This window comes from Pristiophorus japonicus, chromosome 8, assembly GCF_044704955.1.
Source record: "Pristiophorus japonicus isolate sPriJap1 chromosome 8, sPriJap1.hap1, whole genome shotgun sequence".
NCBI lineage: Eukaryota > Metazoa > Chordata > Chondrichthyes > Pristiophoridae > Pristiophorus > Pristiophorus japonicus.
In genome coordinates, this window is record NC_091984.1 from 25,225,725 (window position 1) to 25,251,348 (window position 25,624).

Here is a 25,624-nt window from a genome sequence, read left to right on the forward strand (position 1 = left end):
GATCAGCCTCGAGCCGCTGTGTGATCATAGCACTAATGCTATTCAGTGGTGCATAAAGTTTGCACCTATTTACTTCCCCTCCCTATAACAAATAATTTCCCTGTCAAGATTGGGGACACTAAAAATCAGAATAATTACAGTACAATTAGCAGAATTTTATTAACTTGTTTAAATTTGGACTTTCTGTTGTTTCCAGTCTCTCTTTTTCAAAACTAGTTAGTGAAGGGGAAGGGTAGCAGTTGATGCTGGATTGAGCTTTCCTCTGCTATGCGAGACTATTCCTCTTGGGCACTGTAACATGATTCTGGCCACATCATGCTGCAGAATAAATGACTTTCAGCAACACTCTGCTACAGATTGTTTAGTTTGCCTTTGGTGCACAATCATAGAGAATTGAAATGGTACAGCGAAAGAGCTGACGGTGGGGGGGGGGAAGGGGAAGGAAGGAGGGAGGAGGGAGGAGGGAGGAGGGAGAAGAGAAGAAGAAGAAGAAGAAGGAGTGGGACAAAGTGAATTGTCCTTTCAGTGACCCTGGACAGGTGCAACGGGCCGAATAGCCTCTTTCTGTGCTGTTAAATTGTATGATTCTACTGAGCTTTGAAAGAGTAATTCCAGTCTCCTGTGAAAGTTGTTTCTGTGTGTTGTTATGTCTGTCTCTAACTGTTGATGTGCTGTGTTTTCTCAGGGACATACCATGACGGCAACTTTGGAAACCATATCAAAAGATACTTTCAATGTGCATCAAAATAATCAAATAAAGAATGATTCTGGTAAAGAAAATGAAGATGGTTACAAACTTTCAAGTAAGTTCATTGCAATACAGATAGAATGCATTGTTTCTTGTTCAATTTTTCTGGTGCTTTTAAATTTCAGGGTAACATTGAAGACTAAAAGATCACCATTGGATCTGCTCAGACTTGTGCAGCTAACAACCAGGACAACTAAGCGGGCGAGAGTACAAACAAATTGATGACTGTCATCAGTGGTCGGTCAGTGCTCCTTGACTGTGAGGGCTATGTTGCTACAGGATCAACCGATACTGTGGGGGGTCTCCTGCTAAATGAAGCAGCCTTCATAAATTGAATTGTTCCATCTAGAAGCCAATCTGAGAAATGGTGAAAAGTTCCTTGCAAGCAGGGTTGGGCCGGGCTGCAGCTTGAAGTACATAGCAATGTTTTTGACCGCTGTTCATAGTCTACAATCTATTCTGCAATCTGCCAAAAGAAGGCAACAACATTGCTCAACTTAACACACCATTGCGCATTTTGACTTATTGGAGCTACATTGCGTCTGAGACAAAACATATGCTGTTCATCTCGGATGAAATGTATACACATTATTTTTCACGCCAGACTTATTTGTCATCAGTTTACTTATTTCAGATGTTTCTCTGGTTCTACATATTTTGTCACGTGCTATATAGTACCTATATCAAACAAATACAGGGAGAGCATAAACCATACTCTAACTTGTAAACTCTGAATTGCTATGTTTTTTGTTTTACATTGTCCATTCTACAGATAATGAATATAAAGGTAAAAGATAAATCAGTTATCTGGAAACTGAGGGACAGATTATGCGAAGAAAACTAACTGGGGATCATTTGCAAGTGTGCAACCTGTAAACTGTTCACAACACCAAGTGTCGGTTTATGTTTGCATAACCACACATTAACAAGTCATTTATCTAATATCACACTTTAATCTAGTAGATGTGATGGTCTGAAATACTGAAGAATTAAAATGGAGATGATTCTCCATCTTGAGTTAGCCACAGTAACAGTCACTTCCAAGGTGGAAAATAGCCATCCTGTTGGTTTACACAATATATATGCATATAGTGTAAAGTTGTTTAATTGAGCTGGAAAACAACTCTAAATTTTAAAGAAACTTTATAAAATAAGTCAGTGGGACCAATTTTCGGTTGACCGATTCCCATTGGGTGGGAGATGGGTGGGTGGGGAGGGTGGAAGATTTTTGTGGAGCTTTCTTGCCCCACAGAAAATCTTTTTGTATTTAAAAAAAATAAAAAAATAATTTGGTCTGTTTTGAGTGACCTGCAGTGGTCTCTTTAAGGATTGCTGCTTAGGTCACTCATGCCTAGTGCGCTGTGCATACTCTGCCCATTGGCACAGAGAAAGGGCATTGGCATCCTACAACAAACACAGGGTCCCGATTTAAATATTTAAACGAGGCTCTCTGCTGTTTTAGGCAGGAGTGCTGGCTGCTCGTTTAGAGGCTGGCTCAAAAATTGAGTTGGGCCACCCATGGGTGGGAGATTAAAAAATATGTTTTGTCTGCCAACTGTACCCATTTTGAGCACGAATGGGGCGGTAGACAGATGAAAATCGCCCCCAGTATCTCTTCAAGGGAATATTGGATTCCAACCAGAGGTTACGAGTTTCAATCTGTTCCTTAACAATGGTTTAATCTCATCTGTTGCCATTGGAATAAATTGGTGAGTTCTTGGCTAGGCTACTAGGTGGAACATTGATTGTCACATTTAGATTAAACGTACAAAATTGCAACATCTTTAGATTGACCATGGAGTGACATTGATGGTTGTTATATAATCTGCGGTCCAAGACAGCCTTGCCTTCCTAACTGCAAGTTAACTCGTCCTGATGGTGTATAGAAGTGGTTTGGGGAAGGGTGGAAGTGAACAGCCTTGTAACGCAGATAGTAGTTAATGCCTGCTGGCCAAAGCATGCAGTTGCTGGTCACAGTGCTGCTTATCCTGAGGATTCATCTGTAGAAGTTGGCTGAAATTTGTCAGTTTGAGGTCGGCCTGTTGTATGGGACATTATGTGAAATTACTGCATTGCCTTTTTAACTGCACTGATCTTCCAATTTGCCATTCGTTAAGTGATGTTGATGCCTGTCGCAGAGCTGTCTTCAGGGCAGATTGGCCTCTCTGCACTGCCATTGAACTGGAGGAGAATGCTTTGTGTAAAGTATGTAAGTGGGCTATTTAAAAAAATATTTATCAGTGCAAAGCTAAAAACTTTTAGCTTCAGACTGACAAATATTTAAAGGAAACATTTTATGAAATGTTTAAACTTCTTAAATAAGGTAGTGTGTTTTTAAGTATAATTTATCGAAGAATATTGCAGTGACAATTTAACTGCTTTTTTCTGTAGCGGAGATTAAAATGGATATTGACAGACTCTATGAAGTAGTACCTCAGCTATCAAAACATTTTTTCATCGAAGACAAAATTGGTGAAGGTAAATTTAGACTTTAGTATTTGCGAATACCTATAAACAATAAATTCCCTTGCTTTTTGACCTTGATCTTTATATCTTCTGATATAGCTTACTGGCATGCCACAATGCAAATATTCTCCTATTTAGCTCTTAACCAAGCCTTTTATGGGAACTGTTTGAGAGATCATTTGTGATGTGAGTCTACATCAGGATTTAGTTGACGAGGTATTGGCTGATTTACTGGACTCTGGCAGACGCATCGAAAAACAGACCTGATGTAGTATGATTCTTTAATATTTCATGCCATGCTGCAGAATAGATAATATTTACTAGAATTTCAACGTGCAATTCCGGCAGTGTACCATAGGCAGAGCAAATGCATTCATGGATAGTGCAATCTTCAGGTCATCAGAGATCATTATCATTTTTAAAACTGAAGATTATTCAACATCTAAATATACTGGTGCTCTCTTTTCCTCAACCCCCCCCTTCCCTCCACCCCCCGCCAATAAGTGTTCCATTAAAGAACATAGCAATCGGATCACAATCTTTGATTGCAATACCGATGACATGCAGTGTGGGAGTATTTTGTCCAGGACTAATATTTTCTTTTATACTTGCATTGTGAACTATTTTACAAAAGGTCACCCAAACTGCAGCCTTCTACTCGCAGAACATTGCTCAGCTATGCTGTGACCTTGCTCCCACCACGCTTGAAATCCTTATCCTTGCCTTCATCTCAGATGCTTTCCTCACTGGCTTCCACTCTTCTTAAATTTTGGCTAGTGTAGAGCTCTGTGGCCCTAGTGCTTTCCCAACGAAAAGTTCTCCACACCATCCCTTTTCTCATCAAGCTCCATTGACTTCCCATGCCCCTGCGATTTCAAGATTCTCATCCTGTTTGTCAAATCACTGGGTAGCCTTGTTCTACCTTATCTAGAAAATAATCTTGAGGCCCATGTCCCGTCATCTGACTATGGATTGATGCTCGTTCCCCACTTGCTTTATTCACCTATCGGGGGCTCACTGTGCCCATGTCCTTGGTAATTATCTTACTTGACCACTTTGCTTGCTACCTTTGTTCCTATTTTCAAAAGCTTTTTTTCCCCCACCTTCAAACCGAGGTTCTTTCATTTCTGCTCCTCTTCCTTTTAAAGCAAAGAATGTTTAAACTAAGGCCTTGTCTGCGCGCCCAGGTCGACAGAAAAGATCCTATGGCACTATATCATTGAAGAGCAGTTATCCCCGGTGTCCTGGCCAATACTTATCCCTCAATCAATATCGGTCAAATAGATTATCTAGCCATTATCACATTGCTGTTTGTGGGAACTTGCTGTGCACAAAGTGGCTGCTGCCTGTCCCACTTTACGACAGTGACAACACTTCACAAGTACTTATTTGGCTGAAAACCTTTGGGATGCCCTGAGGTTGTATAAGTCTTGACTATTCCAACGCATTCCTGGCTGGCCTCCCACAGTCTACCCTACATAAACTTGAGGTCATCCAAAACTCAGCTATCCATCTCCTAACTCGCACCAAGTCCAGTTCACCCATCACTCCTGTGCTCGCTGACCTATATTGGCTCCCAGTTAAGCAACGCCTTGATTTCAAAATTCTTATCATTGTCTTCAAATACCTCCATGGCCTCGCCCCTCCCTATCTCTGTAATCTCTTCAGTCCCACAACCCACCGAGATAGCTGCATTCCTCTAATTCTGCCCTAGTGAGCATCCCTGATTATAATCACTCAACCATTGATGGCCGTGCCTTCAGCTGCTTGGGCCCTAAGCTCTGGAACTTACTCCCTAAACCTCTCCACCTCTCTACCTCTCTTTTCTCCTTTAAGATGCTCCTTAAAACCTACTTCTTTGACCAAGCTTTTGGTCACCTGCCCTAATTTCTCCTTGTCAAATTTTTAATCTCAACACTCCTGTGAAGCGCTTTTGGGACATTTTACTACGTTAAAGGTGCTATATAAATACAAGTTAAAATTACAGTTGAGCATTTCAATTTCAGAACACATGGATATACAGTTAAAATGGATTGGCAGTCTTGGTGGATTTAGAGATTTTTTAAGTCTAAAAATTCACTTACAGAAGTTGCTTTGTTGCAGAAGGCTGCCAAAATTACATTTTCAATTTTTTTTTTTTAAGTGTATTTTGTGCCTTTAGAAAAATAACTTGAAAGACCAGAAGTAATTTAAACCTTACTGACGTCACATTGGAATACAAGTCTGGAAATGTTTGTGGTCTCTTGAGCTCTGCTCTTTTTAATTTCTAAAATTCTCGGACTGTTCAGTAATAAAAATACAAAGCTGTTTTTGTTCTGTTTGTGAGTATATCATAGTGTAGGCTGTGGATAGAGCTTGAGGATTTATACATATATCACAGATCCAAGAATGTGTAACCACTTTAAATGCACTTCATAAAGTAATACGTTGAATTTGTAGTGCTTTTGGAACGTTCTGATGCACTATGTAAATGCAAGTGACTTTTCTTCATTTCTCTTTTTTCTCTCTGTTACAGAATCACAATTTATCTGTTAATTTTTAATATGCTGTTTGTGAACATTTTGGTTTGTGTTTTTCTGGGTGTCCTGGCCAATATTTCTTGACCAACATCAGATATATATATTTTATATTATATTATATATATAATATGCAGATTATTTGGTCCTTTTAATATTTCTGTTTTTGGAATCTTGCTATGTGCAAAATTGGCTATCACATTTCCTACATTACACCGGTGACTACATTTCAAAAAGTACTTCATTGGTTGTAAAGCGCTTTGGGATGTTCTGAGGTTGTGACAGGCGCTATATAAATACAAGTTCCTTCTTTTACTGATGGGATTCCTATCTTCAATTGCCACTGTAAATTTCTCTTTGTAATGCTATTGAGCTTTGCTGTGTGGTCTGCCATCAAGTGTCAAAAGGAGTTTTTTATTTTATTTTTTTTTTAAACTTGATTATGACCCTGAACACTGTCTCTAATAAGCATCAGTTTACACGGAGAGAGAATTTTACTTTTTTTTTAAACTGTCTGAAAGCGGTAGACTATTATCTACTTCTGGATATTATTGCATTTAAATACAAGACACACATTTTTACTTATTGCAGGACCATCCCAAATACCCTCTCTTAATTTAGGCTTTATGGTATGATTTGCACTAATGCACAATGACTGCTTTTAACAAAATCCACCTGCTTTTGCTGCACATACTTCTGGAAGCTGAGACACAACCAGTTACTTTGGCGCCGAGAAGTGTAAACTGTACTGTTTGAGAACTCTTAGTTTTTTTTTATGGCATTCAAAATATGTGATATATTGCTTCTAGTGCTCCTGCTGTACATAATTCTGCATACTTCTGATAGTTTATCAAGTGTTTCATCTATAGGCATCTACTTGTGTACTGACAACAATAGTACCAGAATATTTCAACAAGATGTAGTTATTTCAGAAAAAAAACGTTTTAACTTTACGGATATTTAAAAAAAGATTTATTATTTCTGTCCTTCCTCAGGTACATTCAGTTCTGTTTATTTGGCTACAGCTCAGTTGAAGTCAAGAATAGTAGAGAAGTTTGCACTTAAACATTTAATTCCCACAAGCCATCCAGTGCGAATTGCTGCTGAACTTCAATGTCTGACAGTTGCTGGGTCAGTATCAACACCTATATTTTATTGTTCGTGCATCAGCAGGCAGATGAAGTATGTGTAGAAGCCAATGACAAAATTTTATCTGTCTGTCTGTTCTCTGACTAGCAGCCATTTAGCAAGTTCTCTGTCTGTCTAATGGGTAATTTAATTCTTTGCATCCAATTAACAATAATATGCTTTTACAGGAATGTTAACAAAACAGTAAAATGGAAAAATGTATAACATCGGTTATATTTTAAACAAAGGTATTTAAGGTTCCTCTGCTCCATTGGTTCATTGAAACTTTAATGATTGCATTAGAGTAATTCTGTTCCCCTGCTTCCCAGTTGTAGAATCAGTGTTTTGACTACAGATTTGACAGAATTCTCATTAAAAGTCCATATATGCAGCTCAATCAGTCTGTTCGTTTAAAAAAAGAACATTTGGAATGCAAAGTAATTTACTGCAATCTGAGTTACATCCACCATAAACAAGCACATTTAATTTGTCTGAAGTTGTCAAATGTCTTGAGTAAATTAAAGATATTTTGTACTAATCAAAATGTTCCTCTTTTTATAGGTATACTATCGAGGTGTTTGTTACAGGGAATAGAGAACTAGACTAGAACCAAGACTAACATTGTCACATTACAAGATAGGAATAGATTTTTCTTTTTCTCCCAATTTCCTCCATTCCTCACAAATCCCAAAATAGTACCTTGCCCAATTGGCCATTCTTCATGTATGGTCCTGAGCAGTGTGTGTTGGAAGAAATTTGACTATTGGAGACACCTTAATTAAGTCAGATCCGGTACTTGACTAATGTCCTTTTTGTGGTATCTTTCGGTAAGGGTCATTGGATAGTAATCAGGACCAAGGACCCTTGGCTGTTGTTTCTTCCACTCCATATCCTTGGGACAACAAGATGAATTGTACTGGCTCAAGTGCTGCAGCAGCGATCAGCTAACTCACCACAGACAAAGGGATTAATCCTGATACCTTCTTTGGTCTGTTGTTGAGTACCACATAATGTGCATTTACTCACTCAGCCATCACATGAGCCCAATTTCTCTTTTAAATTGAAATAAATTTAAAGAGTTCTTTTGAGTGTGGTTTTGGATACCACAAGATAATTGGATCGCCACTGCATTATTGACAGCTATAGTCCCCCACATAGAGAGTGTTTGATTTGATCTCTCAACGGTCAATTTAATGTGGGCCAGCCATTAAGTGGCACTAGCAAAGGCCTGCCAATTAGGTAAAGGTGGATATTATAGGCTAAAATGAGGGAGAGGGGAGAAAATATAACCAAGTGGCCTTCAAATAGGAGTATCTTTGAAGCGCTATTTGATCAGTCATTGTATGAGGTCAAGGTGGGTTCAAAGTCGGCCAGTAATTTTACATAAATTTCTGTTTCATTTATAGTCGAGTTTCTTTATTCTCTGTAACAGAATTCCAGATGACAATGCAAATATAATACTCATATCAATAAAATAAAGAAACTGGAAATGCTAGCAGCCTGACATAAGAACAGAAAATGCTGAAATTACACAGCAGATCAATCAACATCTGTAGAGAACATACAAGTTAATATTTCTGTTGTCGACCCTTCTTCAGAACCAACAAATATATGTAATAAGAAATAAACTGGCACCAGTACTTTTGTGAACACAAGTACCATATATATAAATTTATACAGTGGTCCACAATATTTCCAGTTTGCCATTTTGCTTTTGATACCATCAGTAACAAAATTGTATCTGTGGATAAAAATTTGTTATTTGATTAGTGTTTGATTGGTACCAAACTTTGTCAATCTATTGCTACTCAAAAATGTCAAAGGTTCGTCAGCCTTTTCTCGTTAACTTCCACCAACATCAGTCCCCAGCTGAACAGTAAGAACATAAGAAATAAGGGCCGGAGTAGGCCATTGGCCGCTCGAGCCTGCTCCGCCATTTAATAAAATCATGCTGGCCTGTTCCATGGACTCTATATATTGATTTGAGTTGGATACCAAGTACGTGAAAACTGAATGGTTGACTCCGCTCGCCTTCTGTTCGCATCCTGTGCAATTGTTATTGCTCCATAGCTGGCTACGATTGGAAATTCATTGCCTTAGTAAAGGTCTCTATCTTTGGATTGAATTTGTAACAACAGAACAAAGAAATATGAGCTTTTTCTCATGCTGCTGGTTAAGTATAAATACAGATGTTTGTGATGGAAGGGCTGTTTCAACGTTCTACCTTTTTATAAATGCATTGACTAGAGTATCAAAACTATTAGGATGCAGACCTGGAACTTGGTCAGCATGATGTTAACCAGTTAGTGTAGAAGACATTGAGTGTATTTGGTCACTAAGAAATGTTAGGAGTGAATATTTGTTTAGTTGGCTGTAAAATGTGACTTAACCTAATTATTAGCTTGCAACAGAAACATCAGACTTAAAAGTACACCAGTTTGTATCATTTTAGGGACCTCAGCAGTTATTTGTAAAGCAGAGTCTGTACAGGTGTTTACTATGTCCCTACCAATTGGTTTGCATTATGGACAACTAGTTGATTATTGCATTTTGATTATACTTTATACAGTCCTTTACAACATTAAACTTTTTTTTATATCAACAACCACGTTTGTTGAATTGGGGGGAAGGTTATTTGTAATGCTTGGCTAGATTGTTGCATAGATACACAAATATATTTGGTCTTGTGTTTAAAAAATCTCTGTGTGTTTTTTCTGTATTTCCTCTCTCATTTTGTTGGTCTGCTCCATGCTGCCCACATCCTCAAATGTGGAAGCATAATTCTACAAACGCCTGCAACATTCCAGCTACGTGTGGAAAAAGTGGCCTGGAGTGAGCCCCCCCCCCCCCCCCCCGCCCTTTCAATTCCCCCCTCCTATCCTGTGATGAAGTACTCGGCATTTGTTCAGAAAATCCGTTGAGACAAGAATGCCCCTTGTGGCCATCATGTGTGAACCAGTCACCTACTACTTGGTGGCACAAGTGCACATTTGTTTATGCTTGGAAACTATTTTTGGCTGTTCATTGGTCACACATATTTCTTTTGTGTATTTGGGACGCACGGTGGTGTTGAAGCAGCTCAGCAGTGTTGGGACATGACGATCTAAAATATTAGGATTATTAATATCAAGAGTAGCTCTGCTATTAAATTGGTTTAATATAACCTCATAGTTGTCCTTTGTCATTTGATGCTGCCACTGCAGGACCCCAGTGATATCAAAGCATGCTTCTGTTTGTCTAAGTGTTATTTAATCAACTCTCAATTATGATCTTGCTGTTAAAAAGAGCTTTAAGTTGAAGGCAGAAGTGATTGAGATGTGATCTGTCATCCTTCAGTTGAGCTACCTGCCCTCCGTTTAAAAATCTACCAGACTCTAATGCGTACATTGCTGATTCCAATTTGTAATCAGTGGTACATTTAGACAGAACATACGCGTTCTGTTGATAAAAATTTATCTTGTGTCTGGAACAAAGTTGTCATTCTTAATGAGAAACCTTGAAGTGAGCTAAAGCAGATGTACTGCTGAGGTTGCCTTGATGTACTGAGGTAACCTATCTGTGAAAGGAAGAGGACTGTTTTTGTATTTAGATTACATGGTTATTTTACGCCACATTAAGTACTTTTCTATGAATAAGATATTATGACAGATGACTGTTTAGTTCTTTTATTATTATAATAGAACAAGTGGAAGTAATTTTGTATTGTGTTCCCACAGAAATATTTTTCCATGTTTAACACACTTTTTGAACCTTAACCATAATGCACTATTTCTTAACTCAATTGTAGCTCATTGTATAGCCTACTTCATCAGTGTTAGTCATTGATTTAGTCCATTCAGTCTTCTCTGCTCATCTAAATCAGTTCTTGTTACCCCAAAATATTCTAAATCTTAAAAGTATTTGACATTTTGTGATAACTTACTGTGTCCCGTGTGCATTGTGCTGTCATCACACAGTATTTGACAAAAGTGATATTTGGTGTTAGATGCTTTATAAATGCAATATGCAGTTAATTTTTTTCAAAGAATTTTTATTATTTTAATACCGGTTTGTTCTTGACCATGTTTAAACAAAGTTTTTTTTAAAAAGAATGTCAATTTACATTGAGCAGCATGTTACAAATAGATGTAAGTATTGAGAGCTATTGATATATTAAAATCAAATTAAGCTTAGTGGATTTTGCTTTGTCCTCCTAAGTACAGGGGTAATTGTATATCGCTAAATTTTGACATCCTACTGTTAAAATATAATCATCATCATAGGCGGTCCCTCATATCGAGGATGACTTGCTTCCACGCCAAAAAAGGATGAGTTCACAGCTGTTTCAATGAAGGACCTAATATTCCAGGTCCTGAACTACATCCTGAAGGGTGGAAGATGCCTGTGCGTGGATTTTTTTTTAAACGTGTGATAACCGTTGCACACAAGCCATCAGCTTGACAGAGCTAGGTCTTGGTCCAGTGGCAAGGGCTAACCAAGACGACTGGATACTTGCTCTGCTACATGGACCTAGTGCGCACACATATCGCAGTGTGGGCTGGCCTGTGCTGCCCCTGGCCCCGAACGCCTCTCCTGGGCCCCGATCACACCCCTCTACAATCTCTCTCACCGCTCCTTCGCCCTGATCTCGCTGCTCCTGCTATATCTGCCCACGCTCCAATCACCGACCTTGACCTTGATGACGTCACTCTTCGCTGCTGTCGCCTAAACAAATAGCAAATAGAGAGTTACTGCACAATCTAATTTGATTTTAAGGATAAAATAGACTTCTGTTTGATCATCTTCTGGAGTTGTGTTATTTATATAGGATGAAATTGTTTATTCCAGGGGTCAAGACAATGTAATGGGAGTTAAATACTGCTTAAGGAAAGATGATCACGTGGTTATTGTTATGCCGTATCTAGAGCACGAGTCTTTTTTGGTAGGTTTATTTTTAATTCAAATTACATTTGATACGACAGTGCCCAACATTAACTAAAAATGTGAAGCTATTCTGTAATTGATTTTATTTTAACTGGAATACGTTTTTTTTTCAGGATCTTCTGAGTTCTATGAAGTTGGAAGAAGTACGGGAGTATATGTATAACTTACTGAAAGCCTTGAGACGCATTCACCATTTTGGCATCATTCATCGCGACATCAAGCCAAGCAACTTCCTGTACAATGGGCGTCTGAAAAAGTACGAATTTCTACATAAGAATACCTATGTTATGATGTAATTAAAATACATAGTTTGGCTAAAGAGAAGATACACGTAGTTTAATTTTATGCCAGTTGTAACTGTAAGGTATTTTGATGAATGCATTCCCTAATGGAAGTGAATTTTGGTTTGCCTTGATCCTAGAAGAGTCCTGAAAAATACTTGGGTATTATTCCATATTATGATGCACAGCTGTTACAAATTAGTACTTAACAGTACTAAACATTTCCTTAATAAAATGTGTGTGCCTTAGTGCTTGTGGTTTTATTTTAAATTAAAATGTGCCTTAATGCATATTACAGTTTAATGATACAACCGGATCTGTTCTGTGGTCTCAATTAGTGTGGTGATATTCGACTTATCTCTGTCTCCACATTCCTGAGATATTGCTGACTCCAAGAAACTTGAAAAAGATCCTGTACTGATGGGATTCTCAGCGGAGCTCCTTGGCTTTCCAATCATTCATATTTCGGCCTGTCTTTTTCAATAGGAGTATTGGTCCCACCATATCCGCTCTGTGAAACCAGCGATCTATCTCTAGCCCCAAGTAGTGCGGTGCTGATTCTTGAAAAAATTCTGTACTGATGGGATTCTCAGTGGAGCTCCTTGCCTTTCCAATCATTGATGTAGTTTCTTGCTTTATCCCATTTTTTGCAGTAGGAGTTTTGGTCCCACCAGATCTACTCTGAATCCAGCAAACTTTCTCTAGTCCCAAAAGCAAAATAATGTGGATACTGGAAATCTGCTTGACTACGTCATCATCCGAGCGAGAGACCGCAAGGACGTGCACATCACCCGCGCCATGACAGTGCTGGACGGACCACTGCCTAATCCGTTCTGTCATCAACATTAATATAGCCCCAAAACAGCGACAGCAACAGAAACTGCCGCAGAAATATCAACTCAGACCCAGTTAAGAGAGCCCTATACAGCCAGCGTCTCACTGCCAACCTGGCAACCCTCGATGACCCCGAGACGCAGAATGCCCACAGCGCCTGGTCTGCCCTCAAGGCCACCATAACCAGTGCCTGCGAAGAGACACTCGGTCACTCAACCAGGAAACACCAAGACTGGTTTGACGAGAACGACCAGGAGATCCAGGAACTAATAAACCGCAAGTGCAGTGCATTTCTGAACTTAAAGCAGCAACCCAATTCTGGAGCAGCGAAGCAGCTCAGCAGACAGCTGAAGGCCGAGGTCCAACAAAAAAACCCGCGACCTAAAGAATAGATGATGGGTGGAGAAAGCACAGGAGATCCAGCAGCTGGCCGACAGCCATGATGTGCGAGGATTCTTCACCGCAGTTAAATCCACCTACCGCACAAGCATCCAAGGCCCCACCACACTGCTGGCCAAAAACAGGGGGACACTCATTAAGGACACCGAGGCAGTCAAGACCCGCTGGAAGGAGCACTTCGAAGATCTTAATCGAGACTCTGCCTTTGACACGAGTGCCCTCGACTCCATCCCACAGCATGCTACCCGCCACCATCTCAGCAAAAGCCTAGCCCTGCACGAAGTAGAAAAGGACATCTGTCAGCTCAAGAACAATAAGGCATCAGGAGCAGATGGAATTCCCACCAAGGCACTAAAGTGTGGTTGCACGATTGCATGACTTCGTCTCTCTTATCTGGAAGGAGGAGAGCATGCCGGGAGATCTCTGAGATGCCATAATCGTTACCATCTTCAAAAAAGGGGACAAGTCCGACTGCGGCAACTACAGAGGAATCTCCCTGCTATCGGCCACTGGGAAAGTCATCGCTAGAATCCTCCGCAACTGTCTTCTCCCTGTGGCTGAAGAGCTCCTCCCAGAGTCACAATCCGGATTCTGTCCACTAAGGGGTACAACGGACATGATCTTCACCGCACGGCAACTACAAGAGAAATGCAGGGAACAGCACCAACCCTTGTACATGGCCGCCTTTGACCTCACAAAGACCTTTTGACACAGTTAACCGCGAGGGACAATGGAGCGTCTTCCTCCGTTTCGGCTGCCCCCAAAAGTTTGTCACCATCCTCCGCCTGCTCCACAACAACATGCAAGCTGTGATCCTGACCAACGGATCCACTACAGACCCAATCCACATCTGGACTGGGGTCAAGGAGCGCTGCGTCATCGTGCCAACGCTCTTCTTCTCGATCTTCCTTACTCCAATACTCCATCTCACTCTCATCAAGCTCCCCGATGGAGTGGAACTGAACTATAGAACCAATGGGAACCTGTTCAACCTTCATCGCCTCCAGGCTAGATCCAAGGTCGTCCCATCCTCTGTCATCGAACTACAGTACAGGGACGACGCTTGCGTCTGCGCACATTCAGAGGCTGAACTCCAAGACCTCTAACATCTTCACAGAGGCGTACAATGTTGGGCGGGGGCCACATTGTCCGCATGCCCGACACGAGACTTCCAAAGCAAGCACTCTACTCAACTCCTACACGGCAAGCGAGCCCCAGGTAGGCAGAGGAAATGTTTCAAGGACACCCTCAAAATCTCCGTGATAAAGTGCAACATCCCCACTGGCGCCTGGGAATCCCTGGCTCAGGACCACCCAGAGTGGGAGAGCACTGAGCACCTCGAATCTCATTGCCGAGAGCATGCAGAAATCAAACGCAGACAGCGGAAGGAGCAGTGGAAAACCAGTCTACCCATCCATCCTTTCCTTCAACCACTGTCTGCCCCACCTGTAACAGAGACTGTAATTCCCGTATTGGACTGTACAGTCACCTGAAAACTCACTTTTAGAGTGGAAGCAAGTCTTCCTCGACTTCGAGGGACTGCCTATGATGATGATGATGATGACAGTTTAATATAATGTCACGGTCGCAACTTTAACATTCCTATTTTATTTTTCTAACTTAGATAATTGAATGCCCATGAATGAAATTTCAACTTCTTCAGCAAACCTAGTTAATTTAGCATTTTTGTTAAATAAGTATTGGTGTGTCATCATTGTGGGCAAGAAGAGAGTTGATATTTTCTAATGATCTAATTCTTTTGACTAATCTCAGTTGTTTTTCATTACATTGCAGGTATGCTTTAGTGGACTTTGGTTTAGCCCAAGGCACACCTGACACTAAGATAGAGCTCCTTAAAATAGTAAAGACCGAGGACCAACAGGGAAGTTGCTCAAAGAATAAACCAACAACCAGCTATGGAAATAAGCTTCCTAACACCGTAACAATGAGTAATCAACACATTGCTGGCAAACTGCCCATTAAAAGGCCCTGGCCCCTCTCTCAAGCTAAACATGGAAAGGTTCTGTCTTGACTTTTTTTTCTGATTTATTTTCGTAATAGGATGCATTTGAAATATGAAGGAAAATAACAGTGCTGGCAGATTTAATTATTGCGTGTAAAATTGCTTTTTATTTAAAGGATAATGGCTGTAGTCTACTTTTAATGCTGTTGGTAATCGAGTATATGAATCCTGTGGGAGTACTCATGTGAGTGCTGGTAAGGAGTACAACTTGTTTAAATCTCGAAGATTATTCAATTTGCAGTAATAACTACTTTTGTAATCGCAAGATAACTGGATGTGGTTGGTTATTTGACTTGCCTTCGCTCCTCCATCTAGGAACATAGTAATGTGCAGGGCTGGAAATAACCATCTGAACAGTTCAAATGACTAGGGAATATATCTTGCAATACTTCCCATATTCATCTTTCAAATTTCTCTTCAGCTACGTTGTATAGTTCAAAAATCTTCCCCTATGGTCTCCCATTGATAATCTATTCCGTGCATCCACTACCCTCTATGTAAAGTAGTTAAATCTAAACTGTCTTTTCACCTTCCCTCTTCTACAAGAAGGCGTAGCCTCAAGTTTAGAATCTGTTTCCGTTAGCATATTGAGGTTTATTTTATACATCTAGGTACCCTTTAGGATCTTGAATACTTTGAATGCGTGATTCTTTTCTTCAGGGTAAATATTTGTAGCCTCTCCTTGTTGCTCGGGTGTCTAAGAAAAAGCTATTGTTCCCCTTCACAGCATCCAACTGTCTTTTAAATGCTCCAAGATTTTTGCCTTCACTACCCTACCTGAACTCCATTTCAAGTTTAATCACTCCTTGTATGGAAGAGAAGTCCCTGTCATTGGTCCTACTTTGCCAATTTGAAGCGATACTGCCATTTTGTACTTTCATGATGACATAGCTTGACATAGTATTCCATATTTACCTTTTCTATACTATTTAGTGTTACAAACCTCCACCTTTGCACGGTCTCCTTTTAATCACCTTCTTTGAAGACTAGAGTTTGGGTCCCTCAAGTCTTTCCTCATAACTCAACTCTCTGATACTAGGGAATGGTCTCATGGCTTCCAGGCCTTGCATCTCAGTGACAGAAACTGGACACTGTTTTCAAGATGTGGTCTGACCAGAGCACTGCAGTCTGATAACGCTCCGAGATCTCTTTCCTTTTTTCCCTTAGCTCATTCAACTCCATTTGCACATATTAAACTTTTTCTTCTCTTCCATTTGTGCAGTACTTCACATTTGACTTGTTTTTGCTCTGTGCGTTTTATCTAGCAACTTTCGTTGATTCTTGGTTTACCCCTGCCCATCCCAGTTTAGAGTCACCTATGAATTGAATCATTTTGTGTTGTTTCTGAACCCCATGTTGTTGATTGGAACCTCTGAGCCACAGTGAGGATTGCTAGTCCCACTCTTCTCTCCACCCCCACCCCCCCCTTTGCACTTTTGATAGAGTAATTAAGCAGAAACTGGTTTCACTGGAAGGAGGACCAGTAATCCGAGGGCGTATATTTAATATAACGTAAAAGAGCCAGAGAGGAGATGAGATTTTTTTTTACGCAGTGAGATGTTATGATCTGGAACGCACTGCCTGAAAGGGTGGCGGAAGCAGATTCAATAGTAGATTGAATTCAACAGCAGATAGTAACTTTCAAAAGATAATTGGTTATATACTTGAAAAGGAATAATTTGCAGAATAATGGGAAACGAGTAGGGGAATAGGATTAATTGGACAGCTCTTTCAGAGAGCTGACACAGACACGATGGGCCAAATGGCGGCCACCTCATCTGTATGATTCCATATATTCAAGAGTTTCTGTGATCTGGCTTGACTCAATGCACAATATAATGGTATTTATGACTGTCAAGACTTTATCATATTTTGAGACATTAAAGTAATACTTCCAATAGGAGGATATGATTTGGTTTTTTATATGTCATTTTACATATGTCATACCTCTGACGGGCCACACATAGCTTTAAAATTTTTATTGTAGGGGGAATCATCAGTTCCACGTTCTGTATTTGGGGAAAGAAATTTGAATGTTCGTAGCACTGGAATTTTTGAGGGTGCAAGTGTAAAGGTAAGACGTCCACAGCAAGGAGTTAATAACACGTTGAACACGCAGCTGATTTTTACAGTTGTACACATTTTGGAGATCGCCACCATCTATTAGCTGACGCCACTTTTTTGTTTGTGACCTCAGTATGTAATTTGCACCTGAATCTTTATATATGACTCTTGCTGTCAAAAATGATAGCAGACCAAGCTTGTGGTATCTGATTTAAATCTCACCTGATACATTTTTTTACTACTACAGTCTAGTAATTCAATACAGCAGCAAAATCTTCCTCCATTTGGAATGGGTCACTATGGAATTAACTCCAACAATGTTGACTGTAGCATTTAAGTTTTCATGTGACTGTTGCAACAAGTTTAAACTTTTTGGCTGTTATTGGATGATCTCTCATTGCACTGCCCAGGGGTACTCTGAGGTCCGGAGCATGGTTATGGCACTTAGTGGTTACAATAGAGTTACGTTTACCTGGCTTGTCCCTTTTAAGAATATGGCTGAAGTTCTCCCTTTAGACAAAAAAGGCCTAAATAATCACATCCTTGGGGCAGCTAATTGCTGAGGGAAGTTTCTGTCGATTTAGCAGGGTTTGTTTATGTAAATCCCTGGCTCTGCCCTTGGGGAAAAGCCAGGTTTTCAAGGTCATAAAAACCAGCAAATAGTGACTGGCTTTCTTTTTCTTTATACTTTTGACACAGACCCATGCGAGACACAGCACTATTTGTACATCTATCTAAATATTTTTATGTATTATAAGTACCTTTATGACTTCAAAATCTAAATTCTTTTAAAATGCGTATAAACCTATTGAATTCAATTAGTAGTGCATCTTCTAAAAGTAATGATTCTAATACTGTTAATTTGATCACTGTTCTCTTGGTTCAGTTACATAAGTACATGAGAACATAAGAAAAGACAGATAGGGGGAGACAGTTGGTTGATTAAGACTGTCCCAACCAGTCATAATGCAACAAGACATCATGGCCTGGAGTTTCTTCCAAGGGTGCAAATGGGAAATTGCACCCAAAATGCGCTAGTCTGGCCGAGGTGAAATTACACCCTAGTTTCTGCGCAAACTAATTACCATAAGCCCAAATGTAAAATCTCCCATGACTCAGTGCACTCAGCTGGTGTAATGACTCCCAGTGGTTTATAGTACTTCATTTGGTTGTTCTCATAATGTGAATCCATACTAGATTCTGTAAAGTACTATAAAATAGTACAAAGTATGAACAATTTAAAGTAAGCTGTCTTCAAATAGCTGCAGCTTACTGAACAACAAACATATGACTCTTGCTATCAAAAATTATAGCAGACCAGACTGGTGGTATCTGATATTCTGTAAATTTAATATTGCATCTCCATAATGTGTTGACTTGCATACTTATTTCAAAATAAGCATAAGAGCCAGACTTACAACACATGGCCTTTTATGCTGGACTCATAGATTTAGATGTTTGGTGCATATGCAAATGAGTTACACTCTTTTCAGGCTAATTCTTTGTTTTACAGCTAGTGAAACCGACAAAGACTGCAGATATAACATCCAGAAAAATAATAGTGGCAAAACGCAAAATAACATCAAAGGGCAATACAAGTGGTTTAGTCCGGAAGCCCGTCATCTGTCCATCAAACCTGACTTGTGATTGCTACACGACAGACAGAGTTTGCAGTGTTTGTCTCTCAAGGTAAAGTACAATGAACAATTTAAGAAAGCGTTCTTTGTGAGGAAACGTAATTCTAAATTCTAAACACATTTTATTAAAAATTCTAACCAGTGTTAATTTGCTATATGATTTACTAAATCACATTACTTTAGCTAGAACTTTAAAGAAAAAGATATAGTAAATTGTGAGATTGTGCATTAAGATTGCATGTTTGGAAAGCAGTGCATGAAAAGAGCAGAAACTTCTGCCGAGCATTTGAATAAAGTGTTTTCAGATATGCTATTGTTGGGGCCAGATTCAGATTAAGCCTTCCTCTAGTCTTTATCAGTGACTTTGATGTCAGCCTCTGACACCACACCAGTACAATGGTTCCCCTCTTTATGACTTCACTATCTTCATTACATTTAAGCTGGGTGGCAGTGTGAGCTGTGAGGAGGATGCTAAGAAGCTGCAGGGTGACTTGGACAGGTTAGGTGAGTGGGCACATGCTTGGCAGATGCAGTATAATGTGGATAAATGTGAGGTTATCCACTTTGGGGACAAAAACAGGAAGGCAGAATATTATCTGAATGGTGACAGATTAGGAAAAGGGAGTTGCAACGAGACCTAGGTGTCATGGTACATCAGTCATTGAAAGTTGGCATGCAGCTACAGCAGGCAGTGAAGAAGGCAAATGGTATGTTGGCCTTCATAGCGAGAGGATTTGAGTATAGGAGCAGGGAGGACTTACTGTAGTTGTACAGGGCCTTAGTGAGGCGACACCTTGAATATTGTGTACAGTTTTGGTCTCCTAATCTGAGGAAGGACATTCTTGCTATTGAGGGAGTGCACCGAAGGTTCACCAGACTGATTTCTGGGATGGCAGGACTGACATATGAAGAAAGACTGGATTAACTAGGCTTATATTCACTGGTATTTAGAAGAATGAGAGGGGATCTCATAGAAACATATAAAATTCTGACGGGATTGGACAGGTTAGATGCAGGAAGAGTTTTCCCAATGTTGGGGAAGTCCAGAACCAGGGGTCATAGTCTAAGGATAAGGGGTAAGCCATTTAGGTAAGCCAAGATGAGGCGAAACCTTCACTCAGAGAATTGTGAACCTGTGGAATTCTCTACCACAGAAAGTTGTTAGAAAGAGGGAGTTAGATGTGACCCTTACTGCTAAAGGGATCATGAGATATGGAGAGAAAGCAGGAATGGGGTACTGAAGATGCATGATCAGCCATGATCATATTGAATGGTGGTGTAGGCTCGAATGGCCTACTCCTGCACCTATTTTCTATGTTTCTATTACTTGCAGCTTAGTATTGATTTAGGGCAGTTTTGTGTTGTGTATTATAAGCCCACCATGAACTGGGTAAATACTGCTTCAACCCACTTCACTCAAGACTGTTGAAGTCCTCCAAGAGGAGATTTCAGTCCCATCTTCTAGAACAAATGTTGTTTTTTCCCTTTGCAATCTAGATGCAGTCTTCTAATTGTCATCAAATCCCTATGAGAATGAAAAAAATGCTCATCTGCGCCATCTTATTTTTTCTGTGCATCTTCAGAGCCAAGTTCATTTTCATCTTCCTCTTTCATTTCAGCAAGTCCCAAATAACTTTACAGCCTGTTGCAAGGAATCTGATCATTGTTTTTTGAAATGCATCAATTGAATCTGCATTCATTGCACTAGGTGGCAGTCTGTTCAAAGTTTAATTTCTAATATGAAGCAGTTAGCCTTATGGTTATGTTTACCTAATGTATTTCTTCCTCTATTGTGTCTCATCTTTACTTTCCACAGAAAACTTCTGCATTACACAAAGGCAAATCTTTAAATATTACCTTTAAGTTACCTCACCACCACCTCTCTCGACCCCTCCACTGCCTCTAATTTATCATGATATTTGTCCAACATCCAGTATTGGATGAGCAGAAATTTCCTCCAACAAATATTGGGAAGACCGAAGCCATTGTCTTCCGTCCCCGTCACAATCTCCATTCCATAGCCATCAACTCCAGACCATTCACAGCCGTGATGTGCTATTTGACCCTAAGAGGAGCACCCAACTGCATATCCGCTCCATCTCCAAGGCCGCCTACTCCCACCTCCGTAACATTGTCCATTTCTGTCCCACCTCAGCTCATCTGCTGCTGAAACCCCATCCATGCCTTTGTTAACTCTAAATTCGACCTTGCACCCTCCATACACAGAGCTCATCCAAAACTCAACTGCCCATATCCTTACGCGAGATGTTTCGTACACCCATCACCACTGTGCTCACTGACTCGTGGTCCGGCAATGCCTCGATTTTAAAATTATTATTCTCATTTTCACAGCCCTATTGGAATCGGCCCAATCTAGCTCTAACCTTCGGCAGCCTCACACCCCTCAAGATACCTGCGCTCCTCCAATCCTGGCCTCTTAGGCATCCCCAATTTTCATCGCTCTCCCTCTCTCTCTCTCTCTGTCCCCCCACCTATCTCTATCTCTCTCTCTCTCTCTCTCTCTCTCTCTCTCTCTCTCTCTCTCTCTCTCTCTCTTCCCCCCACCTATCTCTCTCTCTCTCCCCCCACCTATCTCTCTCTCTCTCTCTCTCTCTCTCTCCCCCCACCTATCTCTCTCTCTCTCTCTCTCTCTCTCTCTCTCCCCCCACCTCTCTCTCTCTCTCTCTCTCTCTCTCCCTCCCTCCCTCCCTCCCTCCCTCCCTCTCTCTCTCTCCGTCTCTGTCTCTCTCTCTCTCTCTCTCTCTCTCTCTCTCTCTCTCTGTCGGCCCCGGCCCTCTTCCCCGCCCCTCTCTTCTCCCCCCCGCCCCTCTCTTCTCCCCCCCGCCCCTCTCTTCTCCCCCCCCGCCCCTCTCTTCTCCCCCCCCGCCCCTCTCTTCTCCCCCCCCGCCCCTCTCTTCTCCCCCCCCGCCCCTCTCTTCTCCCCCCCCGCCCCTCTCTTCTCCCCCCCCGCCCCTCTCTTCTCCCCCCCCGCCCCTCTCTTCTCCCCCCCCGCCCCTCTCTTCTCCCCCCCCGCCCCTCTCTTCTCCCCCCCCGCCCCTCTCTTCTCCCCCCCCGCCCCTCTCTTCTCCCCCCCCGCCCCTCTCTTCTCCCCCCCCGCCCCTCTCTTCTCCCCCCCCGCCCCTCTCTTCTCCCCCCCCGCCCCTCTCTTCTCCCCCCCCGCCCCTCTCTTCTCCCCCCCCGCCCCTCTCTTCTCCCCCCCCGCCCCTCTCTTCTCCCCCCCCGCCCCTCTCTTCTCCCCCCCCGCCCCTCTCTTCTCCCCCCCCGCCCCTCTCTTCTCCCCCCCCGCCCCTCTCTTCTCCCCCCCCGCCCCTCTCTTCTCCCCCCCCGCCCCTCTCTTCTCCCCCCCCGCCCCTCTCTTCTCCCCCCCCGCCCCTCTCTTCTCCCCCCCCGCCCCTCTCTTCTCCCCCCCCGCCCCTCTCTTCTCCCCCCCCGCCCCTCTCTTCTCCCCCCCCGCCCCTCTCTTCTCCCCCCCCGCCCCTCTCTTCTCCCCCCCCGCCCCTCTCTTCTCCCCCCCCGCCCCTCTCTTCTCCCCCCCCGCCCCTCTCTTCTCCCCCCCCGCCCCTCTCTTCTCCCCCCCCGCCCCTCTCTTCTCCCCCCCCGCCCCTCTCTTCTCCCCCCCCGCCCCTCTCTTCTCCCCCCCCGCCCCTCTCTTCTCCCCCCCCGCCCCTCTCTTCTCCCCCCCCGCCCCTCTCTTCTCCCCCCCCGCCCCTCTCTTCTCCCCCCCCGCCCCTCTCTTCTCCCCCCCCGCCCCTCTCTTCTCCCCCCCCGCCCCTCTCTTCTCCCCCCCCGCCCCTCTCTTCTCCCCCCCCGCCCCTCTCTTCTCCCCCCCCGCCCCTCTCTTCTCCCCCCCCGCCCCTCTCTTCTCCCCCCCCGCCCCTCTCTTCTCCCCCCCCGCCCCTCTCTTCTCCCCCCCCGCCCCTCTCTTCTCCCCCCCCGCCCCTCTCTTCTCCCCCCCCGCCCCTCTCTTCTCCCCCCCCGCCCCTCTCTTCTCCCCCCCCGCCCCTCTCTTCTCCCCCCCCGCCCCTCTCTTCTCCCCCCCCGCCCCTCTCTTCTCCCCCCCCGCCCCTCTCTTCTCCCCCCCCGCCCCTCTCTTCTCCCCCCCCGCCCCTCTCTTCTCCCCCCCCGCCCCTCTCTTCTCCCCCCCCGCCCCTCTCTTCTCCCCCCCCCGCCCCTCTCTTCTCCCCCCCCGCCCCTCTCTTCTCCCCCCCCCGCCCCTCTCTTCTCCCCCCCCGCCCCTCTCTTCTCCCCCCCCGCCCCTCTCTTCTCCCCCCCCGCCCCTCTCTTCTCCCCCCCCGCCCCTCTCTTCTCCCCCCCCGCCCCTCTCTTCTCCCCCCCCGCCCCTCTCTTCTCCCCCCCAACCCCTCTCTTCTCTCCCCCCCCCAACCCCTCTCTTCTCTCCCCCCCCCCAACCCCTCTCTTCTCTCCCCCCCCCCAACCCCTCTCTTCTCTTCCCCCCCCCCCAACCCCTCTCTTCTCTCCCCCCCCCCCCAACCCCTCTCTTCTCTTCCCCCCCCCCCCCCAACCCCTCTCTTCTCTTCCCCCCCCCCCCCCAACCCCTCTCTTCTCTTCCCCCCCCCCCCCCAACCCCTCTCTTCTCTTCCCCCCCCCCCCCCAACCCCTCTCTTCTCTTCCCCCCCCCCCCCCAACCCCTCTCTTCTCTTCCCCCCCCCCCCCAACCCCTCTCTTCTCTTCCCCCCCCCCCCAACCCCTCTCTTCTCTTCCCCCCCCCCCCCCAACCCCTCTCTTCTCTCCCCCCCAACCCCTCTCTTCTCTCCCCCCCCCAACCCCTCTCTTCTCTCCCCCCCCCCCCCAACCCCTCTCTTCTCTCCCCCCCCCCCAACCCCTCTCTTCTCTCCCCCCCCCAACCCCTCTCTTCTCTCCCCCCCCCCAACCCCTCTCTTCTCCCCCCCCCCCAACCCCTCTCTTCTCCCCCCCCCCCCCAACCCTTCTCTTCTCCCCCCACCCCCTCTCTTCAACCGCCATCCCCACTCTCGCTCTCGCGCACTCTTCTCCCCCCCCTTCGCTCTTCCCCCCCCCCCCTCACTTCCTCCCTCTCTCTCTTTTTCTCTCTCTCTCTTTCTCTCTCTCTCTTTCTCTCTCTCTCTTTCTCTCTCTCTCTCTCACTCTCTCTCTCTCTCTCTCACTCTCTCTCTCTCTCTCTTCCCCCTCCCTCCGCCTGTCCTCCCGTCAGTTGTGGTTAGATCCAACCAGACTGATTGGATGAAAGACTCTTGTTTGTTGGATGTAAGTATGTTGCGTGATCAGCACCAAATTGCCAGCCTCACGCAGATCCAAGATTGACTGATGTGGGAAGTGCAAAATATCACCGATGCAGTTCAGATTGTTTGGTGCTGACTCTAGATGCTTTAAATAGGAAAGTTCCCTTCTCTAGCACACAATGTATCACAAAATGGAATAAAAATGCAAATGAAACTATATCTGAATTAATACAAACAGTATGTGTTATTTAAAGCTTTTATTGGTGCAGTGTAGGCAAAGTATGCAGCCTTGCGGGTTTTTGTCTGTTTGATTCTTAGTGGGAGAGGGGGGGAAGGAGGTGCCCCTGTGGTGGCGGTGTGCCCACATAGTAAAGCCAGATGGACTTCTCCTTGAACATTTTTGTAGAGTAGTTTTAGATACCAGTCCAGTCACTCAGAAACATAGAAATTTATAGCGGAGAAGGAGGCCATTTCGACCCATCGTGTCTGCGCCGGCTGACAAAAAGCTGCATTGCCCTCGGTCAGCAGCCCTGAAGGTTACATATAAACCTATGAACAATGGCGGAAAGGTAAAGAGCATCTGGCCCAACCAGTCTTCCCCATACAACTGTGACACCCCTTACACTGAAACATTCTACCCCAACCGGAGCCATGTGATCTCCTGGCAGAGGCAAAAACCAGATTAAAAACCCAGGACAATTGGGGTAAAAAAAAATGGGAAAATTCCTTTCTGACCAATCCAGGTGATCGAAACTAGTCCAGGAGATCACCCTGGCCGTATTCGATTCCCTGCAGTACTTACCACCGTATCTGCACCGCCAGCAAGAGGTTATCCAGTCTAATCCCAATTACAAACTCTAGGTCCGTAACCCTGCAGGTTACGGCATTTTTAAATGCCCTTTTAAATGTGGTGAGGGTTTCTGCATCCACCACCCTTTCAGGCAGCGAGTTCCAGATCCCCACAACCCTCTGCGTAAAGAAGCCCCCCCCAAATCCTCTCTGAACTCACCAATCACCTTAAAACTATGTCCCCTCGTTATTGACCCCTCCACTAATGGAAATAGGCCCTTGCTATTGTGTACAGTTTTGGTCTCCTAACTTGAGGAAGGACATTCTTGCTATTGAGGGAGTGCAGCGAAGGTTCACCAGACTGATTCCTGGGATGGCGGGACTGACATATCAAGAAAGACTGGATCAACTGGGCTTGTATTCACTGGAGTTCAGAAGAATGAGAGGGGATCTCATAGAAACGTTTAAAATTCTGACGAGTTTAGACAGGTTAGATGCAGGAAGAATGTTCCCAATATTGGGGAAGTCCAGAACCAGGGGTCACAGTCGAAGGATAAGGGGTACGACCGAGATGAG

General features: G+C 43.7%; 1 protein-coding gene across 7 annotated transcripts in view; it reads left to right on the forward strand.

The window, feature by feature from the left end:
• Nucleotides 1-25,624, forward strand: part of cdc7 (cell division cycle 7 homolog (S. cerevisiae)) — a 62,011-nt gene that overhangs the window by 21,916 nt on the left and 14,471 nt on the right. For 5 of the 7 annotated variants that reach the window (XM_070886581.1, XM_070886582.1, XM_070886584.1 and 2 more), the window contains 8 exons: nucleotides 686-803; nucleotides 3,140-3,226; nucleotides 6,726-6,861; nucleotides 11,686-11,779; nucleotides 11,895-12,037; nucleotides 15,090-15,315; nucleotides 17,306-17,392; nucleotides 18,896-19,071. In XM_070886581.1, coding sequence (XP_070742682.1) covers nucleotides 686-803; nucleotides 3,140-3,226; nucleotides 6,726-6,861; nucleotides 11,686-11,779; nucleotides 11,895-12,037; nucleotides 15,090-15,315; nucleotides 17,306-17,392; nucleotides 18,896-19,071 — 1,067 coding nt within the window. Of the gene's footprint in view, nucleotides 1-685; nucleotides 804-873; nucleotides 990-3,139; nucleotides 3,227-6,725; nucleotides 6,862-11,685; nucleotides 11,780-11,894; nucleotides 12,038-15,089; nucleotides 15,316-17,305; nucleotides 17,393-18,895; nucleotides 19,072-25,624 lie in introns of those variants that run through there. The other 2 variants (XM_070886588.1, XM_070886587.1) reach the window with 2 other exon arrangements.